This window comes from Hibiscus syriacus, unplaced genomic scaffold (assembly GCF_006381635.1).
Source record: "Hibiscus syriacus cultivar Baekdansim isolate YM2019G1 unplaced genomic scaffold, ASM638163v2 tig00111028_pilon, whole genome shotgun sequence".
Lineage (NCBI taxonomy): Eukaryota > Viridiplantae > Streptophyta > Magnoliopsida > Malvales > Malvaceae > Hibiscus > Hibiscus syriacus.
This window is the reverse complement of record NW_024062961.1, coordinates 386,462-408,821: the sequence shown is the minus strand read 5'-3', so window position 1 is coordinate 408,821 and position 22,360 is coordinate 386,462. Positions and strand designations below refer to the sequence as shown.

The following is a 22,360-nucleotide window of genomic DNA, read 5'->3' as shown; positions in this document are numbered from 1 at the left end:
TTTATATTTTCTATAACTCTACCGTGAAAAAATAATTTGTTTTAAATTATGGTATCTATTTAAAATTAAAAACATATAATTAATATTTTATAATCTTATAAATTTATATATTTTATTATACTTTTTCAATTGGATACATATGATTAGATTAAATGGCATCAAATAATCATACTTAAATTTTATTTTTGCGGACATGCGATTGAATTGGCGATAGATATGGGCTTTGTAGACACCTATTTTCTTAAAAGATAGAATTAACAAGAGTTCATCTCCTAAAATGACTCTTCCACCACCATATATTTTAAAGCAACAACCACACCAACAAACGTGCAACAACCGAGCAAGGAGTCTAGTTGCATTAGGATTCTATTGTTAATAGGATTCTAAAAATAGTTAGTTTTTTTTTCACTATAAATACATGTAATCCTCCTCATTGTAAGACACGATTTACATACAAGATACAGAGGAAAACACGAAAAAATGCAAAGGCAAAGCTATTGTAAACGATTCGAAAAGGAAATAAAAGGTAGCATCTTTTTTTACATTGATTCGTTCATTTCTCGCATGTGCATGTTATTTTTCTTGAGATTTGGTTTGAATAACCCAAAGCGTAGGTTGCGCCGATGACAAAAAAGGGTGGGGTTTCGAAGTTTCGAACCTAGATCTACTCCCGAGGCATGTTCATTTTTTTAAAGTATTTAATATTCCCCCTAAGTCAATCTTAATCTTTAATTTACCTTGAAATTTACCTTTTAATTTTATTTTTATATTAATTTCGTCCCTTATATATATTTTTAATTATCTTTTTTTTACTATATTCATTTTTTATTTATATTATATTATTTTTATTATATATATCTTATATTATATATATATGTATAGATGTATTAATTTTTCTATATTTACTATGTATATATATTTTTTTCTTAATATTATATTTTATACGTTTTTATATATATTTTTTCTTAATATTCTATTTTTTGTTTTTATTTATTTATATATATATATATATTTTATTTTTATTTTATTTTATTTTATTCTATTATTTTTTTCTTAATATAATGTATATTTTTATTTTTTATTTGTTTTACTTAGTATTATATATTTATTATTTTTATTTGTTTTAGTAAATACTACTTTATATATACACATTATTTTTATTCTTTTTTAATTTCTTTACCTTTTTTATTTTTTTACTCGATTAATATTTTCTCTTTACATGTGTCTTTGTTTTTTAACATTTTATTCATTTTGTTTATTTTTATTTTTTTATTATTTTTTACGTGTTTTGTTATTTTTCATTTTTTCTTGTTTTATTTATTATTCTCACGTTTACACACTTGTTATCCTAATTTGATTTTATACTCCGCTACGAGTCAAACGTTTTTATCTTTTAAGGGTATTCAAATCAATCAATTGTAAGTAATTTGAATCGGGTTTGTTAAATTTTAATTTCGAATTTTCGCAACTAAGACAACCGGCAAATTAATTGGTACCGAAAGGGCGGTTCAAGGGTGCTAATCCTTCCTTGATCGTAACCGACTCCCGAACCCGACACATTTCTGGTAAAAACGCAGATCATGTAAGATGGTGTCCGACCCACCTAAATTCGTTTTAAAATGGTCAGTGACGACTCAATCCACATTTTTTAAGTCGAAACCCAATTCCGAGACTGTAACACCCCCAACCCGTATACCAACCCGGATACGAGTCAGAGATATTACATTGACTTTTAAAACACAACACATTACAAATAATAGTAAAATACTTGAACTTATATTACGAAAATACAATAATATACATATGGTACTATAAGTTTACCAAAATATTCAGAGCATACACAACTTAACTTTTAAATTACATGCCAACATCCATTTTCTTAACAAAATGACCTACTGATTAAGTTGCTTCTGATCTGATAGTTGCAGGAGTAATGTTGTCCAGTGCTTAACTCGATCGTCTACTTTATCGGATCCTACGTGTGAAACACTCACACGCTAAGTCATCGACTTAGTGAGGCAATAATATAATAATAATATCAATAAACATAAAGTAATTGCCAAAATGAGATGGGTTGCAATAATAAGATGTATGTAAACAATGCAATAACCAAAACCATGTTTCTTACACATATACTTATCAAATTCACATTCATAAGTTCGCCTTAGTAAGTTCATTAGCACATGGTACCATACAGAGAACCTAAGGTATGTGAGTATTGTGAGGTTGTGCACTATGCTGTCACCATAGCTCAAATAATTGCACCTTAGTGCCACGTAGAATTGCACCGGAGTGCCGCGTAGAATTGCACCGTAGTGGCATATAATAATGTCCATAAGGACCACATATCATTCCTTAAAATCATATACATATACCAAGGATCAAGTATGTGTCTCACCAGACCTCACACATGTTCCAAAGAATACATATATGTCCCGAAGGACCACATAGACCCTCTACCCTTGGCATGCCAACTATACCTATAGTTCTCATTTACATAACATGGGCTTTCACAATTTATCTAACTCATATCACGTAGACATATTATTTCCATACCTTTATCATATAACTCATATAACTTTTCTTTCATATTCATGTCCCATAATGCATATGGTATGGATTCATGTCATATATCATCATATGAACTACGATCATGTATCAAAATATTGAATCTAGACTTATCACAAGTCTAGAACTGAATAAAATACATATTCATGCTATGCATATGCACTCACCTAGATTTCTTTGTCTTTCCCTCGATTGATCCTACTTGTCGATGGTTCCGGAACTCGATTAGGCTCAATATCTACATAAGCATAATTTTCAAGATGATTATCAGATGCCTAAGTCTTGAAATTAATCTTTAATAGCCTACCAATTTAAGGGATTAATAGTTTAGTCTTTCTTCTTTCTTCTTCTTTTTTTTATATGGGGGAATCGGTTCCCCCCCTGGGGGTATCGATTCCCCTCTAGCATTCTGGAAATTCATATTCATTGAGGGGGTATCGACTCCCCTTGAATGGGTACCGATTCCCCTAGCCTAGAAATCCTATTTTGCTCGAAAATTATCTCATTTCAGCTCAAACCTTCATATTTTACTCCCTTTAATACTCTTAACTTTCATACACTTACTTAAACTAATTATTATCCATTCAATACCTCTAAAACTAAAAAAAACTAATCCTCCATATAGAATTTAAGAATCTTACTCAAATTCCAACTTGTTCTAATTTTAATTCTATCACCTCATACTTCTTAATTAGCTTGATGACAAGTCAAATCCAGCTTCTAATTCTTATTATGACCTTTAATCTAAGATTTCATTCAATGGCTCCCAACCTTTAATCTCCCTTAACTTACAATTCTTTGAGTTCTAGGATCCTTGTTTCTCTCCATCATATTTCCTAAATCTTCATTAACCAAACCCATGCTTAACTCATAAGAATTAATCCAAAAGAAGACAACTCACCTTTGCTTGCAAGCTTCACGGTTGGAGAAGAAGAAGAAGAAGAGAAATGTTTGGAACCTTGTTTATCTCAAATGCTTTCCACGTGATTTATAAAATCACCTTAAGGAATATTAATTATTACTCTTACTAAAATACTCTTTTGCCCTCTTAATTTTCCTTCTTTATAATTCAATCCTACACCAAATAACTCAAATAGGTCATTGAACTCTTCCATCATTTTACTTAAATCACTAAATGTTGAAACTTTACAAATTAATCACTAACCCGGCATGGAGGATGTTACAGAGACCCAACCGAAAGACGGTTACGACAGACTTAAATTGAATAATTATAGAAGGAGATTCTAAAACAACATTGAACAATCTAGCCTTCTCGAAACCAGACCAGTCGGTGATAAGTGCCCAGCACAACAACACGCAAATAAACCTCCAAACCAGTGAGTTCAGTTTCATTCCACGAGAGGGCAACAAAGTAGCACGTATGTTGGCTACGGAATCAAGGGGAGAAACAGACGACTTATTTTGTTGGCAATACGAAGAATTTTACATTAGGTATGAATTATATGTCGTGGTCCGATTCGGTTTGTATGTATTTTTTTAGACAAAATCATTTTGGTAAAATATTTATCACAATTTATATTTTACCATTTATAGTTATTACAAAATATTTAATATAGTTTATGGTTATTAGAATAATGTCTATGACAATTAATTGTTTTGTAACTGTTATTGGATATTTTACCATTTTACTCCTATGTTGAGGTTATAAATAGATGTTCATTTTTCCATATCATATGGTACTATAAGAGAAATTTCTCTAATCCCATAAGTAAATGACATTTGCTTTAAGACAATCTTTGAAACTTTTTCTTTAAGTGTTTTTTTTAGTCAAGAGAAGTGCAATATCATCAAAGTTCACTCCATCTTTCGGGTATACGAAATTTGAAAAGCCTTGCTAACCTCGGGGAGGGGGCATTCGTCTATCTTAGTAATTACACACATCGGGGCGGATTCACTTATAAGGCAATGGTTAATACCATGACACAATTATCGTTTTGATTGGTTATTTTATTTAATATTTTACAGTAAGTGCTAACGTCTCGTTTTTCAATAGTATATTTTCCAACATATTCTGAGTTTAAGAGATCCCATAACGACTAACAAGAATTTTAAGATTGTCTATCTCTTTTTTTTTTCATTCGTGATTGATAGACGACAATACCAATCTTTGTACTAATTATCATCGTCGATATTTCTAGTTTTTCCTTTAATCTCCTGTATCACATCTTTATTTTTTTTCTTTGTTTTTTAATTTTTAATAACTCTACTTTTATGTCACGTTTTTTCTGCACTTATGGCACATTTTTAATTGTTTGGACGTTGTTTTAGTTTATATTTTTTCTCTTAGGGTTGGATTTGACATCGTTTCGATTGATCAAGATGACACTTATTTGTTATCATATTGATATTCCATGCTTTGGATACTCGAATTGGACTCGGATACGTTATTTGCATTCGTTAATAGTTTATTCACTTCGCTAGATTTTGATTTGTGGTTTGTCGATGGCATTTCATTAGTTTTGTCTCATTTTGCGATTTGCTTGTTAATACATTAAGATATGTTCGATTTATCTTTTGGTCGAGGTTTTTGGTTAGATTTTTAAGCTTTTCTTTGTATGGTCCTTGTATGATCTTAAGCAAGTAGTTTTTGTGTTAATGGTTATGTCATAGTTATGTGATTAATTATGTTTATGAACGTAAACATTTGTTGTAATTTTGAATATTTTATCTTTATAATAGAACTAGCTGCTTATATTAAAAAAGAGTCAATTGCATTATATCTCCCCAAATTATAACACTCATTGTAAATTGGTCCTTAAACTTTTGAATATTCTAATTTCATCGTCAAATCATGACTCTCATTCTAAATTAGTCCTTAAACTTTTGTAAATTATAATTTCATCCCTAAACTATGACCATCTTTCTAAATTGGTCCTCAAACTTTTGAATATTATAATTTCATCGTCAAACCATGACTCTCATTCTAAATTAATCCTTAAACTTTTGCAAATTATAATTTCATCCCTAAACTATGGCCATCTTTATAAATTGGTCCTCAAACTTTTGAATATTCCAATTTCATCCAAATATGTAATTAGTTTCAACCACAATTTAACATATTTTTTTCAATCATACAATAATATAACTTGGCTCAACGGTTTTATTAACAACGGATGCGATTAGCATATATGCATAGTTTGGTATGAAATTGGAATGTTCAAAAAGTTTGGGGACCAATTTAGAATGAATGTCATATTTTGGGGATGAAATTGAAATATTTAAAAGTTTGAGAACTAATTTAGAATGATATTCATAATTTAGGGATAAACTTAATTTTTTTTAAAAAAATTTAGGAACCAATTTAAAATTAATGTTATACTTTGAAAACGTATGATGCAATTAATTTTATTTTTAATACACACATAGGTGTGTGAACGGTATTTATTATTAAAATGGAACATTTGACTTTTTAAATACTTTATTTTCTTTAAATATAATTAGTTTTATTCCATAAAAATAAAATGAATTTAATTTATTGAGATGGTTATATTATAAAAAATAATTTAACTATTTAAAATCAAGAAATTAATTGTAACACCATAAATCTAATAAGAAACTTTTAACGAGATTACTAAGTATGATATTCGATCATAGGAGTAACCCAATTTTTTAAACAATGCAATAATTATACAAAATCTGAAGCTTTTGAATTTACAAAAATAATGTGCATCTTCTTGTTGGTTTGCAGCGTATGCAAGAGCTGTTGATACACTCTCTTTGAACTTGCATGCACAATATATTTTCATTTGATTGAGCTTTTGTTTATGGTACCTCTACGTTTTCGACTCGAATTTTAAAACAAATTACATGGAATTCTTTCTTATACAATATGCAATTTGATGCCATGAAAGCATAAAATGTGGGGCATAATGTGTGGGGGTGCTGATGACACAAAAATGTGTGGATGTACCTGTTTATATGCCTAGAGATTTGTTTTTGATATGACAGATGATTTTACGTGCTTACTTTTTTAGACTTGAAATTGAATTCTATGGCAATTAGGTAACCTTATTGGACTAGAATCCCCTTGCTTTTTAGTGCAAAAGGGCAAGGGCGGCCTCTTGAACAAAAGGCTTTGTTGCATTGACAAAATGTTCGGCTTCCCTCTCCACCTGCTCCCAACACCGCCCACCGTCTTTACCTTCATTCATCTTCTTCACGAATGCAACGAATCTTCTCCAATTGTCCGGTTGAAAGAGTGACGGATTCATCCTCAAGTATGTAAATGCACACATCTCCCTATCATGCGAGCATCCGTCGATGTTCAACGACGATGCTTGTAAGATTTGCTCGTGAGCTGATTCGTCGTGCCGGGGCAATGCATTCTCCCCGGCAAGTTGAACTTGTGCTTCTTTGGTAGCTAAAGTAACTTGTCGGACTAGCTTCTCCGGTGCACATAAGGCATCTTGTGGCTGTTCATGATCTCGCATCTCTATGCAAGTGAAATTGAAAACGGCACCGTATCGAGCGAGCATTTGCGCGATCGGGAGATAGCCGTCTCGGAACCTTGTGTTGTAGTACCCTGCCGTGAGTTCGGGAGCGTGTGATCGAGTTCCGTAGTGCCAATGAATACCGGCAACTTTCACGGAGATTTTAACACCTGTGTGTTTGAAAACACAACACGCAGGTGACAGGATTCGCTCGCCGTGTTCGATTAGCATCCGAGAGTACCATGAAAGGAAGAATTCACCGAACTGGCTGTTCCAACCTCCACCATCTTTCTTGAAAAACGGCGTAGCTTCAGGCCAACTGTTGTAGTAACCGGCATCGGTGGGGCCTGTTCCACCCCATTCCGGCTTACCCGCGGCTTCAGCTAGTGCTTTCAGGCTGGTAAGCATATACTGCAACATACAACATCCAACATTAGTTGAGAAACAATTCAGACTTTGAATTCGAATAACATTGTGAATTACTTTATCATAACATTGGAAGGCACCAATTCCGGGAAATTTCCATGTCCCGTTCTCCTCAGGGTATGAAGGATACCGAAGCTCACCGGCCGGACCCATTCCGACTTGGATTTCCTGCAATGAAAAACTTCGATGATTGTTTGTCTCCTGATTTGTTCCATGCCATACGAGAGTAGTGAAAACAATACCAGAATAGTGTGACCAAGGAGATGTTTGAAGTGGTCCTTGAAAGCACGCATAAAATCAGCATAACATTGTACCGGCGACCGGCCTTTCAAGACGGGAAGGGAATCACAACCGAGTGAAACGTACTCGTAATTCCTTCTTCCCCATTGATCTGTGTATGCAAGGTCTGGATCTTTCTCCATCTCTTCCCTTACCCATTTCGGCAAAGGAATTCTGTACAACAAATTATCCATTATTTTATAAATTATTTTCGCTTTAAAGAAAATGGGAGGGTAAGAAGGAGAAACGCACGTGCAAGAGTCACCAACATTGCCGCCGCACTGGTGGAAGGACATGACGGCCTGGACTCCTAGGCCGTGTTTGTTGGCCATGTCGAGTAGCTCGGTGTAGCCACCCCAATTGTAACAGCCCGGCACCTCCCTCTCCACTAGCCCCCACCAAACGTCAATCATGATCCCCTCCACACCCGCACTTTTCAAAGCGTGAAGACTCGCATTCATCGCTTTCTTCCTATTCACCGTGTTCCCATTCGTCACGCTATCCAACGGCATCATCACGAACACCGGAACTCCTTTCTTCTCCTCCTTCCTACCTCCGTCCTTCCACTCCGCCGTCCCCGGATCCTCCGTCGCGTAGGCCTGACAAGCCGCCGAAAGATCCGGACGCAGCGTCGGGAGATTAATCAGATGCGACCAGTCTCCGGCACTGCGAGGAGTCAGGGGTGGTGTCAACATAGGTGGGGATACAGTTTCTTGTGGGCTGTTGGATCGGAGATTCCCGGAAGGTGCTTTCCAAACGGCGGAGGTGCTAGCCGTGGCCGAGGATGGTTGTTCTCCGGTGGAGAATTCGGTGGGAAATTGATTGCCGGAGAAGGTTCCGATCTGGTGTCCCAAATGCATGGCCATTTTTTGTTTGGATTAAGTGAGCGAATGAGAAGGAAAAAGGTGACTTATGTTCGTCGAAGAAGCCGTTTTCCAGGAACGAAAAAAAAAACCAAATATGAGATTTTATTACTTCCATAGCCAAACAGATTTTATAGTATCCTCTTTTTAAAGGCGCCTTTATCTCTCGACACGTGCCGTATGGAACGTCCATTGGCTTTGTTCAAATGAGGATTGACATTCGTTGAATAAAGAACAGGAAACGAAGAACAAACACGTGGTTGTTAGGGAACCATTTACATGTCCTGTGGCTTCGGTATTTTGTCCTATTGGAATGTCAACGGCAGGAAGACACGTGGAAGGGATTGAGGGGAAGTAGGATGGCAGATAATGCCATCGCCTGTTTGTTTAAGACATGTATGTATTGTACGAAACACTGGCCACTTAAGGAGATATCAACGGTGAGAAAAATCCAATTTACCTTTTATTTTTTAGTATAAATATTGTATTTATATATGCATATAAATTTTGGATTATAATTTAAATAGTCAATTTATAGTGTTTGTCATTATTGAGGGCCTTACTCTGACAAGTAAGGGATGTGTCTTTTTATTTGATGCTTGAAGAAATAAGCTCATATAACGACTCTGTTAAAACTGGCCGGTAATCCACTCTTAGAAGTATTTAAGGTAATGCGAATCCTACATTCTTGGCACATAATCAGAATAACATTAACATAGAATGTGAGGTAACGTTTGATATTAACACAAATAGAATTTGGACTGTAGTGATAAATTTTCAACAAGTTCTGTTCTTTCGCTGCTACTAGTGTTTTCAAGGTAAGCCCCTTGGTTTGTGTTCCAATGTCCCAACGGATAACACATATTCATAGCGATGCAGATTCCCTTTTACATTGACAATAGAATCATGCTCATCCACTTATGGTACAGATTCGTTGGGGTGCACATCCACAACTTTTCAATACACATTATATGGCCTCTTCATGGTTGATTACCTTTAAGTAGCTGGTGGGATCTTTCTGACCATAATATCTCTTTGTCAAAAATAAATTAGGATATAAATGCAGTATAACAGAAATGGTTCCCAAAATAACGATAATGGTGATTTTACAACTCTCGAAAAGGCATCTGTCTAAACCCTCAACAATTCAACGAGGCAGGTACGTAGAAATTTACCCCACCAAAGTGCATTAAAAATATTGTTTTGTTAGTATACTGGGATGAGGTTCTAGGTCCCTTAAGTAATGTCAGAGGTTCAAATCATGGTATTTGAAAATGGAGAAAACTGGGTTGGGAGGGTCACTCTCGCCTCTGCAGTACCCGATCTAGATTAATCGGATACCAGTGATTAATTCCAAAAAAAAATATTGCTTTGTTGGCGTTAGATAAGAAAAAGTAAATATCTTAAAATTTGGTTGCCTCTCAAAAGAGTGGGCGTGCCGGAGTGGTTATCGGGCATGACTAGAAATCATGTGGGCTCTGCCCGCGCAGGTTCGAATCCTGCCGCTCACGCATCTCAATCTTTTAAACTTTGTCCTTTTTCATTCAATTAAACAACAGTATACCTTTATTCTTTTTCATTTAGTTAAACTAGACCAACTTGTTTAATAAAATATTATCAAAAACTTAATTTTTTATTTTTTATATAAATATATAGTTTTCGATATTTAACTTTTGATTATTTGCACGAACTAAATTATCGTAACAGTTAAAGGAATCGTTATTTCTAGGTCACGGATTCAAGCACTATTCATTTGTCAAATAATTGAAATTATTTAGAACAAATACTACTTAGTAATCACCTTAACTCATTAAAAAAAACTCTTTATCACTCAAACATTCAAAATTTAAATTAGGATCAAACTTAAAATTTAAAATCTTTTATATTAATTCAAATAATTAAATAAAAAAAGATTTTGAATAATCTATTGGGAAGCTTTACGTAAGCTTCGTATAATTGTTGCAGATCATCAGTGGAGCCGAAACAAAAGCTGAAAATGACTTCTTCTAAATCCATTTGCAGTGTTTTTCAAAAGGGCTCCACCATTTGTGGCGGCTGAGATTAACCCATTCCATAGTATCTCTCACACATCTTTGCCATTGTATTTTTTGAATTAACTTTTCTTTCAAACATTCTTTGTTTACTGTTTTTACGTTTATATTCACGTCCCATTCATCCAAATTACATTTATGCTCATCTTAATCGTGTGTATGATGAAAGAAACTTATCAAGACTAGTCAAAATTGGAGTAATATAGTTCTGTCAAAGACGTGTTTGACAAAACGTCTAAGAGAAATGAAAAATAAAAAGCCATCTTCCTTACCACACTCTTAATAGTTTTTTTAATCTTCTTTCGAGGCAACTCAGTAAAATAAGATCATGGCCTCTTCAGCTAGTTTTGCACTCCCCGGTTCTTCCTTTCTTCATAACAAGGTCAGTAATTTACAGGTCTCTCTCTGTTCCTTCATGTTTAGTATTATGTATGTCACTCAGAATCGGAGTCGACAACGTTCATCGGCCATCCTACTGAATACGGACATGGATCGACAGAGAGGATATTGAAATTTTATATAGTTTAGATATTTTTTTTGCTTTTCTTTTATTGATTTTATCGAGTCGTGAACTATTGAAAGTTATAATATGTATTGTTTTGTTGAGTCATTTAATTATTAAAAGTTAAAAAATGATTACTCGACTATTCATATATTTTAAATTCGTCTTTCTTCGTTAAATTATTTGCAGTTGTGTGAGCTAGATGTTAAACTATTAGCTAGAATATGATAAAATCTGATCATAGAATCGTTTGACATGTATTTTGTGGATCATTTCTTTGTTTACATTATGTCGTCGAGTAAATACTTAAACATTATATCGTAGAGTCAGTGTTTGAAAGCAACATTGATGTCACTGGTTATTATTAAAATATAATTTTATTACATCTCAATTAACATGTTAACGTTTAGTTCAGAAGACCGTTAATTTTTAAACGGAAAAGGACTTGAGGAACTCAATAAAATAACGAATTATAAACAATATACATTATATAACTTTTAATAATCGATAGACTTGATAAAACAACGCGCTATATGTAAAGAGTATTTGAGTACTTTACTTTTAATTTTATATCATGAAATTTTATTATTTTATCTCTTTAAATTTTAATATAACTTCACTTGTAATATATAATCATGCGAACAAAAGGATGCTTAGAATCCATGTAGCATAGAAAATTAGTAGATAGTAACCCTTTTTTACAGTTTTTTTTATTTGTTAATAAATGATCAGAAAGATTTGAGCGTCTCAGTCGTCCCTTCAACCTCGCAACTCTCCATTTACAAATGCAAACAACCCATTTCCAAGAACATTGTGATGGCGATGGAGACGCAACAATCGGAGCGAAAACCAGCCACTACTGGCTCTGTTAGTTCCTCCTATTTTTTCTCTGGACCATTTATCTTCGATAGATTTCAGAAATTTAATTGTTTTCTTTGTCTCAGATAAAGACTCCGATGAGTATGACGGAAAAGATTCTTGCAAAAGCCTCGGGGAAAGGAGGGGTGAGAGCAGGTGACAACGTTTGGGTGAATGTTGATGTTTTCATGACTAATGATATTAGTGGCCCTGGTTCCATTGGTATCTTCCGAAGAGAATTTGGGCAAAATGCTAAGGTACCTATGTTACTACATGGATTTTTTTTTTCTTTTTATTATCTTTCTCAAACGATACTACTTTAATTTTTTGGCATAATGCCAAAAATAGCTCCCAATATTTACTAAAATAATCATTTTAGCTCATATTCATTTTTTTGAGTATTTTGATGCCAATATTTTATTTTGAGGTAAAACGTTATCTATATAGATAAAAACTATTAGTTAACACACGATTGAATACAATTTTTTTATTATTTTAGATAAGGTAACATATGCTTGAAAGATTCTCAACCATTTAACAATAAATGCTCAATCACTTGCAAATATGGTGTTTGAACCTAAAACTTTAAAGATAACAATAACTTCTTTAATCATCGAGGTCGCTTGATTCGTACTTTAAATTAAAATTTAAACATAAATACGAAGGCTTAATTCATTAACTACCATAATTGTTTCTATATTTGAAGGTTTGGGACCGTGAAAAGGTAGTTGTTATACCTGACCATTACATATTCACGAGCGATGAACGTGCAAATCGTAATGTGGATATCTTGAGGGAGTTCTCATTGGAGCAAAATATCAAATATTTTTACGACATTAAAGATCTTAGTAATTTCAAGGTATGCACTCTTTGATTGTTAAGTTTTTCCAAATAATTAGTTCTTTTGAATTATTTACCTCTGACACTTCCGCTTTATGCATAATTTGAGTAGTATAGATTTAGAGATATAATTTTCTAAGTTTATTTTTGAGATGTACACCCAACTTGAATAGTATAATCTTGTAGTTCTATTTTTCACTCAATTATTACGTAGAGATTCCGAATTCGAACAACTATATTTATAGGCAAAGACGAACCCACATTATAGGTGGGTTTTAAAATTCATTTTCGAGTAGTATGAATATAGAGATATAATTTTCTAAATTCATTTTTGAAATGTACATCCAATTTCGAATAACATAATATTGTAGTTCTATTTTTTACTCAATTATTTTGTAGAGATCCCAAATTCGAGCAACCATATTTGTAGGCAATGCCTCCAAACTTTGATGGTTTAATTATCTTTGTCATTGGTAGTTTTAAAATCATTACAATTAAGCCTTTGACTCTCAATTTTTTTGGTATAATTGTTTTTCAGAACATTGTCAGTTTTAAAATTAATAAAATTAAGTATTGACACCAAATTTGTCTAGTTTATTTACTTTTTAAAACCTTTGAATTTTAAAATTAGAGAAATCAAGCCCTTAATTTCTTAATTTTTATAGTTTAATTACTTTTTAGGATCCTATTTATTTTATAGTTAAACAACTTGCCTCCCTCATACTTTAATCATGGCTTCGTCCCTATTTGTAGGGGATGTGTGAGTTATCAATAGATTAAGAAATTTAGACTAAGAAATTTTGAATAAATACTATATTGTAATCACTCATACTATTAAAAAGAATAACGATGCTGTTTGGGCTCTTCATTTTCCTGAAAAGTTGTGTCTACGATACATATCTAAAACATGGATATGAGGATATGAACTCAAAGATTCTTTAAATACATGAAAAAGAAATACATGGAAATACATAATCGTATCAGTCACTCGCGCCCGAATTTGATGAACATAATCTCTATTTTTTATATACTAAACTAAAGTCCAAGCCATATTATTGCAGGCTAACCCTGACTACAAAGGTGTATGCCATATTGCACTTGCTCAAGAAGGTCACTGCAGGCCCGGAGAGGTGATTAATAAAACCTTACTAGTACATGAAAAATACTTAGAATGTACTGAATATATTCATGTCCGATACTCAGATCCAAATCCGGATTCGAGTAACATAGTATGCTCCTGCTTTCAGGTTTTGTTAGGGACAGATTCTCACACCTGTACTGCTGGAGCATTTGGTCAGTTTGCTACTGGCATTGGAAATACAGAAGCTGGTTTTGTGTTGGGCACTGGGGCTCTTTTGCTCAAGGTTTGATTTTACTTTGAAGTTTCAGTTTCAGTTTCAGAAATGTGTTTATCATCATGTTCCTCACATGATTTCATGGACTTTACATGTTTTTGGAACACTTGTATGCAATATATTTTTGAATACGAACATGACCCTCTTAAAACCCCCTAAATACATGAAAAATTCAGGAAAATAAAACATGTTCGCATGGGATTTAAATAGAGGTCTATTATTGAAATAGCGATTGTTATATAGCGGTAACGGTGTCATCTGAAATCATTATTACACGACCGTGATATTTGCAATAACTACTAGCATTTGTTATGTACACAATCATGATAAACAAAATACGACTGAAACATGACAGCAATCACAATTTAAATCACTGTCTGTGTCCAACACTTAAACCTAGATTAGGTTAGGTAAAGGCATAATGAAGTGTAATTCTGTTGGATGACAATTGTAGGTGCCAGAGACTTTGAGATTTGTAATGGACGGTGAAATGCCTGATTATTTGCTGGCTAAGGATTTGATTTTGCAGGTACGTAACTTTTACATTTTGAAGCAATTGTTTCTTCTAACAGTCTTGTGGAAAAATAATGGTAAAACTACGGTGATAACTACTTAATTATAGGTAAATTATACTTTGACCAGTGATCTTTCAATTTTGTCAATCATATCACTGAATTATTTAAATGATGCCAATTAAGCTATATGTCATCAACATTTGACGGAGTAGTTGACGTAACAGTTAACAAAACTTGATATAATTACACATATAATCCTCATTACTTATATATTGTATCAATTTAATCATTCTACCGATAGTGACACGTGTTATCATCTAAATGAATAATTAAATTTATTGAATTAAATTTAAGATTAACCGATAGAATGTGTAAGTAATTAGGACCAAATATGTAATCATATGAAAGTTTTTAACTGTCACGTCAGCTACTCCATCAAATGGTAATGAAATATAGCTTAATTGGCTTCATTTAAATAATTAAGTGATCTGATTGACAAAACTAAAAGATCAGTGCTCAAAATAGAATTTATCCATCATTAAGTGGTCATGGGTATAGTTTGCCTTAAAATAGTTGTTCTGATCTTTTGTTATTGTAAAAAACATTCAAATTGGATACGTACTTGGAAATGAATATGGAGAAACCTTCCAAATATATTAATAAAGATTATAAATATTGATGTTGGACGCATACTGTATATCCAATACTCACTCGAATCTGAATAACATATGTCTTGCTATAATGGTGGTGGTTTAATTTGTAGATTATCGGTGAAATATCTGTGGCTGGTGCTACATATAAATCCATGGAGTTTGTTGGCACAACCATTGAGAGTTTAAATGTAAGCCACCTTGAATTGTTGAATTCAAATGTTTTCAATATGAATCTAATTGTTTTATTATCATTTTCACTGCTTTAGATGGAAGAACGGATGACATTATGTAATATGGTTATCGAAGCTGGTGGAAAGAACGGTGTCATTTCTGCTGATACTACTACATTTAAGTACCTTGAGGTGAGTGCTTATGCCATCACTTTTAACTGATTTAAGATTATATGCTAGTGTAAATTTATAGTTGATATTATTTACTTAACGGTTGAGATTATCATATTGTTTTTTCTTGTGAATATCTTCTTATTTCCTGTTGTCAATTTCAGTTGTCTATTTTTACATAACCAATAATATCTTGCCCGATATATGTATATATTGCATCTATTGCTTTGTTTATGTACTTTTGGTTTGTAGAGTTACCATCTTTTTCTTACAGGACAAAACATCTGTGCCATATGAACCGGTTTACAGTGATGCACAAGCAAGGTATATTTGTATATTTTAGGGCGACAACTCCGATTAAATTACTGTCTGTGATTCTATTTTTATCAACATTATTATCCTTTTTACCTTCAACATTAATACATATACACATTCTCATAACCTGTGTACTTGGAGTCTTAATTCTTTTGTGGCACATTGAACGTACATGGATATAATAATATGAATCCTTTGGCTTTCAGTTTCCTTTCAGAGTTCAGATTTGATATCTCAAATTTGGAGCCCTTGGTAGCTAAGGTGAGTGTCTATACGACCTTAAAAACTCTAAATTCATAAAAATTTGAAAAATACATCCGTCTTTGTATCCGTGACTCAAAATCCAGCTTAAAGATAGTATCATAAAAATGGGTTGTTTTTTTGAGTAATTAGTGGAATGCATTTTACAGCCTCATTCTCCAGATAATCGTGCTTTGGCAAGAGAATGCAAAGATATCAAAGTTGACAGGGTTTATATAGGATCTTGTACCGGTGGAAAAACACAAGATTTTCTCGCTGCTGCCAAACTCTTCTTAGCTGCTGTAACATTCTCATTTTTATTTTATGTATATATATATACATATATTTGAAAATTCCCATGTCTTATCCGTATCCATGCTTTCAAGAGTAGAAAGAACTGGGTAGCTGTTACATACTTCATAACCCTGTTTGTGAGTTGGGACTTATTTGCTTGAAAATGCAGGGCAAAAAGGTGAAAGTTCCCACATTCCTTGTCCCTGCTACACAAAAGGTACATCAAGTTGAAGTTTAAATTATGTTATTCCAATATTTTATTTTTCAAAGTACTCATAATCAACACTCATATTTGATCCGAACATGAGTAAAGGGATGTATGTCCCATTATTTATTGTTTAAAATTTTAAACGTATTTAAAAATATACTTGTTATCATCTGAATATCGCTTGTGAAATTATTTAATTTCTTTTATTGATAGTGTATCAAATAACAACTCTTATTAGATATAGTATTACGATGAATGAGTGAATTTAAATCGTTAAACATGATGAATTTTCAGGTGTGGGTGGATATATACACTGTGACTGTACCAGGATCTGGAGGCAAGACTTGCTCTCAAATATTCGAAGAAGCTGGTTGCGACACACCTGCAAGCCCTAGTTGTGCTGCTTGTATGGGTGGTCCTAAGGATACTTATGCTCGCATGAACGAAGCTCAGGCAAGTTATCTTTTTACCCTTTCCATCAGAGGGGTTGGTGGGGCGGTCATCCTAAAAATTTTAAATTTTTATATTTTTTATATATTTTCTTTATATTATCATAACTTCACCCCTTTAACATAAAATCATATGTTTATCATTCTTTAGAAGAGTCATTTTGAATCTTTTCGAATTACTATAAATTAACTTGATCATATTTGTTTTGTTTTTGCAATAATTTTAATAGGTTTGTGTGTCAACAACAAATAGAAACTTCCCTGGTCGGATGGGGCATAAGGAAGGACAGATATATCTTGCTTCCCCATACACTGCCGCTGCTTCAGCTTTGACCGGCTATATTACTGATCCAAGACATTTTCTGCATCAGATATCACATTGTGTGTGATTTGAACTACTTTTTATGTATAAATTCCGACTTGAACTCGGATTGATGTAAGAAATGTTAAGAATATAGAAAGTTAAATCCTATTGGGATAAAAAAAAAAGAAAAAAGAAAGTGGTGATGATTTATATATCATCACTTTCTCTCTTCTTTATTGAGCATCGGTGGACATGTCTCTCTCATGAGTGTTGTCGTCGCTAATCGGTTTAGTTCATGATAATTATATATCCTCAATATGTATTGCACACATACAATCTTTTTGAAGAAAATTAGGATAATTTTCTACAAGTTTTAAGCTTGAATGAGAAATCATCTCTAATAGACAATCTATTAATCAAAATTAATGCCATGTTTATTAGTTTAGGATTAATGGTGTTCCTGTTAAGACCAATTTTATGTTATAACCTAGCGTGATAAATCCAATTTCCATTTATGGGTATTCCTTATTTACATGATTGGCATTTATTTAAAGATTTTTATTTGGGATAATTTCTATTTTTCATTTCATAGGAAACATTTGAAATTTGTAGGGAAGATGGTGTTGGAAAGGGTTAAATTGAATGTTTTCAGCAAGCATATGCATGAGCCAAAATTAAAGGAACGTGGAAGAGAGCTGAAGACAATGGGTTACGTTCCATGGAAAACCAACAAAATGGAATCGTTACGTAGCTGTGTAAACAATATCACACCATTACTTGTACCAATTAAGATACGAAAAAGGTTTGTGAAGATGTTAATATTATGGACAAGAAGCAAATGGCAGTGGCTAGTCCTCATGGATCGGAGGATTCCGACGAAGGCAGGGAGAAATCGAGTCCCGCAACACCCGTTCAGTCTTCGCCGGATCTTTCCGATGAATCCGTATTTATTACCTCTCATTTATTTGATTTCTTGGATTCTTCGCTTCCCATTACCGTTAAGGGTTGTCAATGGGTGTTGCTCTATAGGTAAGTCTAGGTAGTGACTATGTTTAGATGAATTTAGGGTTTGATTTGATGTAAAATGTTTGGAATGAAGGGCAGGTCGAAACATGGTATATCACTCCGCACACTTACTCGCAAGAGCAACCTGCTTCCTGGTCCCTGTTTGCTGGTATGTTCAGTTTTATGTTCTCATTCGCTAAGTTTTGAACGAATAAAGTTGTGTTCATTTGTTTATTTTTTTAAAGTGTTACAATTCATTATTTTCTTTTATTGACGATGACTAAATTGACACAAAATTGAATCGTTAGTAGTTTAGTCAATGAAGTTTTTAACTTCATAGTTAAAACAGAATTAGACTCCACACTTTAATGACTAACGAGTAATTTAAGTCAATATTATTTTGTTAAGATAAACATAAGAATGATTTATATGTGACAAAACCATTTAATCAAAATCAGGATCGAAAGTGTTATCTCCCAAGAAAATTAAACATAATAGTTGAGTCAAATTAATTGTTGAAAAAGGATAGTTCAAATACATAGGATAAGTATAGTTCAAACACATATTTCAAACAAGCAAGACGCAGTGCAGTGGGGCTTAGTTCCTTTTAGCCTTTTTCATATTGGCAACGTAATGGAACAAACTCCCATCAAAGCATCCCCTCACTGCTTCTTTTGATAGATAACCTTGCTCATCCTTTGCAACTCGATACAAAAGCGTCCATTCCCCCTTTGAGATTATCCTAAAAAGAGTTGAAAAATCTCAGAGGACGTGTTCTAAACGAAAACACGAAATCGAAAGAAAAGGGTGCTCGAAAATACCAGCCAAGGAAGTCGTATTGGTTTCGATTTGCCTCGGTCATGTGCCACACTTCTTTGAATGTTAATTTGTCAGGCACAGTTCGAGCATACTTGCTGAAGATGCTCTCAAAATTCATTGGCATGAACCTGAAAATCCCAATTATATCATAACAAGACTCAAAATATGTCTTTAGTGATTCAAAGGTTATACGGCAATTACCTTCCTTCAGTGTCAAACGTTGCTGTATCACTGCCATGCTTGCATTTGTGTATTCTGTCAATATATATGGGGAAAAATAGCTCCGGTATCCATCCCTATCAAAATTGTGAAATTAACAAGTATATCATATGTTATGTAAATAGACGTGAACTGTATATATTCATTTTCTATGACGACTTACTTCCAGTGTGGAAAAACTCAATCCTATATTGATGAGGATTGCAGCAAAAAGGCTTTCAAAGCGACCGAAACCAAGATTTCTCATACCTGGTTCTTACATAAATTTTTCTTATGAGATTAGAACATAGATATAAAAAAGAAAATTTGTGGATAGAGAAAAAGAACCTCTGTAAGTTTCCCAGGGATAAACGATTCCATCTTTGTTTTGATCAAAAAAGGAAGCATGTTGCTGAAGAACACTCATTCCTTTTCTGTCATTTCCTTCTGTTCCATGTGGATGTTCAACGTCCACAGGTACCATCGCCCTTCCCACATCTGATCCCACATTTTATAGATGTGTTACTCAAACAAGGACTTCAAACACCATATCCAACTAACAATCGGTTATTCTAGTCGGTCTAGTAAGATGAGACACTATATTCTTTAAGCAAAGTCAAAAATTTGAATCCTAAGGTTTGCGAATGGAAGATTAATTTAAGAGGTTGTCCTATAATGGTATTCTACGAAATTCGATTTGAATTAATCAATTAATAGATCAGATACTAATGATCAAATATCATATTGAGTTTTGAACTAAGAAAATTGAAAGCACAAAGGAAGAAATAAAGAAACTTTACAGGGTTTGGGTAATTTCTCCTCGAGGTCCGATCGGATCTTTCTTTCACGAGTCAATGGAGCTCTCGGTGCCTCTGTTGCCATGTCCATTTTTTTTTTCTATGCTTGCTTTCCTCTTCTTCTTCTTTGGAGATTGTGAGTTTTCTCATAAGCAATGAAGCTCTCCTTATATAGAAAATCTTGTCATCAAGCAAGATACTACCCTCCTTTAGCCACCCCAATTATTGTTAGGTACGTAGTGATAAAATTAAATTTTAATGCTTAAATAAATAAATACTTTAGTGCCAATTTTTTTTTATTTTTGTATTTTAGTCTTTAATATTTTAATTTTTGATTAAAATATTTTTTGATGAATGAAAATCATTAGTTGACTAATAATAAACGTGAGTTATAGACATAACATTTTCATATGTAATTAATTAGTGACGTTATACATATTATAGTATCACTTTAATTGATGACACATATCATGTAATCACTTTAAATGATATATCACTCGTTATATCATTACTTTAGTTGACTTAATATATATTACATCATCATTTTAAATGATATATCACTTACCATATCATCATTCTATGACATATCAATAATTAAACATATATAAAAACATCACAACTACGTCATGTATTGATCTTTATTCAACTAATAATTTTCATTTAACATAAATTATTTTAACAAAAAATTAAAACCTTAAAGATTAATTTTATCATCATTTCTTTTATTAATTATTAATATATTTTTAAAGTAAGTTATCTTTATAAATTTAATATTCATGGGTGGGGCAATATTTTTGCCCCATGCTTTAATGACAACTTGACACCCTCCCATGCTTTAATGCCATCATCAGTTAATATATTTTATAATAAGTTGGCACAAATTTCAACTTCACAAAACTAGGGCAAAGCTTGGATGCATTCATCCACTCAAATTTTATAATGAACAAAACGACAGTTGTCACTCACAATTTCAATAACATTTTCTTTAAAATAATTAGGTGAGAGAATTGGCGTCACGGTGTTATAAAACAAATTTAAATAATTAAATAAAATATTAATTGATGATACGATGTCAACTTGCTAGTCCAATCATTTAAATGATGCATTTTTTATACAATTAAGCAATTTTAGTAATAAAAAAATTATTATTCTTTTTTAAAATTTTAAATTCGAGTATATGAATATTAAGAGTTTGATTTTATCTGAGAGTTATCTTTAAAAAAAATACTGACTTATATTTATTTTTGATTAATAAAAAAATTATAAATTTCTCATAGTAGATCTAGAAATATTTTAAGCATAAATATACATATGAATCACATAAATTTATTTTAATGTGATGAACATAAATAAAATTTTAAACTTAATATTATTAATAAAATAAATAATTAATCGAAAATTTTAAAATGTTAAGAAAGGCACGTGAACCTCCCCTGTTTTAATGCATACTTTGTTGTTTCAAGATTATACATAATCTCTAACACATTTTCCAATATATTCAATATCAGATCTTAGCAGATTTCATGCAGTTTAAACAACTATATATTGTTATTAAATATGTAATTCTAACTCCCTTGACATTATTATAATTCTCTCTTTGCTTTTCTTTCTTAAATGCTTTTATTTTCACAATGATTTATTGTGAATACAACATAAGCAAAAAAATAGTAAAAATATAATTTGCGTTTAATTTATTGAGTGACTTTAGATATAAAAGGAAATGTTATTCTCTTTAAAGAACTCGAATTCAAACAATTGTTTCTGTAAGGTATATATGCATTATCAATGATTAAAAAATATTTTAAAAATATAATACCTTTATAGTCGGAGGATCATTTTGTAACTTTTAATAGTTGAGAGACACAATAAAACAACATTGTATACACAAGGGACCATTTGTGTATTTTTCCTATTTTTTAAGATATGTTATCTTTATATAAAGTGTTTTAACTTTTTAATATTTACCAACATTACTATTAACTTGATTTAAAAGTTACTTTGTATCTTAAAAAAATTAAAAGGTTTAATG

The 22,360-nt window shown here is 32.4% G+C and overlaps 3 protein-coding genes and 1 non-coding gene across 5 annotated transcripts; 2 read left to right on the top strand and 2 right to left on the bottom strand.

Moving 5' to 3' along the window:
• Positions 1-6,519: 6,519 nt before the first annotated feature.
• Positions 6,520-8,664, bottom strand: LOC120151177 (beta-amylase 1, chloroplastic-like). Its single transcript, XM_039163711.1, has 4 exons — positions 7,977-8,664; positions 7,688-7,898; positions 7,503-7,613; positions 6,520-7,430 (listed from the first exon to the last, which is right to left on the bottom strand). Exons 1-4 carry the CDS (start codon positions 8,588-8,590, stop codon positions 6,624-6,626), a joined length of 1,743 nt encoding a protein of 580 aa, XP_039019642.1. The 5' UTR covers positions 8,591-8,664; the 3' UTR covers positions 6,520-6,623.
• A 1,352-nt stretch (positions 8,665-10,016) lies between these two features.
• On the top strand, positions 10,017-10,098 carry TRNAS-AGA. Its single transcript has one exon. It is a non-coding gene; the product is annotated as a tRNA-Ser (tRNA).
• Positions 10,099-10,805: 707 nt separating this feature from the next.
• Positions 10,806-17,752, top strand: LOC120151179 (3-isopropylmalate dehydratase large subunit, chloroplastic-like). 2 transcript variants are annotated; one of them, XM_039163712.1, is made up of 15 exons: positions 10,806-11,035; positions 11,873-12,007; positions 12,085-12,255; positions 12,705-12,857; positions 13,900-13,968; positions 14,086-14,202; positions 14,648-14,722; positions 15,472-15,549; positions 15,628-15,723; positions 15,977-16,026; positions 16,224-16,278; positions 16,428-16,559; positions 16,721-16,768; positions 17,054-17,212; positions 17,439-17,752. In XM_039163712.1, exons 1-15 carry the CDS (start codon positions 10,967-10,969, stop codon positions 17,595-17,597), a joined length of 1,566 nt encoding a protein of 521 aa, XP_039019643.1. In that variant the 5' UTR covers positions 10,806-10,966; the 3' UTR covers positions 17,598-17,752. The 2 variants fall into 2 exon arrangements, with proteins under 2 accessions (XP_039019643.1, XP_039019644.1); XM_039163713.1 differs by having other exon boundaries at positions 10,807-11,020.
• A 1,353-nt stretch (positions 17,753-19,105) lies between these two features.
• Positions 19,106-20,437, bottom strand: LOC120151163 (probable peroxygenase 3). Its single transcript, XM_039163700.1, has 6 exons — positions 20,335-20,437; positions 19,883-20,032; positions 19,719-19,804; positions 19,538-19,632; positions 19,339-19,464; positions 19,106-19,259 (listed from the first exon to the last, which is right to left on the bottom strand). Exons 1-6 carry the CDS (start codon positions 20,420-20,422, stop codon positions 19,115-19,117), a joined length of 690 nt encoding a protein of 229 aa, XP_039019631.1. The 5' UTR covers positions 20,423-20,437; the 3' UTR covers positions 19,106-19,114.
• Between the last annotated feature and the right edge of the window lie 1,923 nt (positions 20,438-22,360).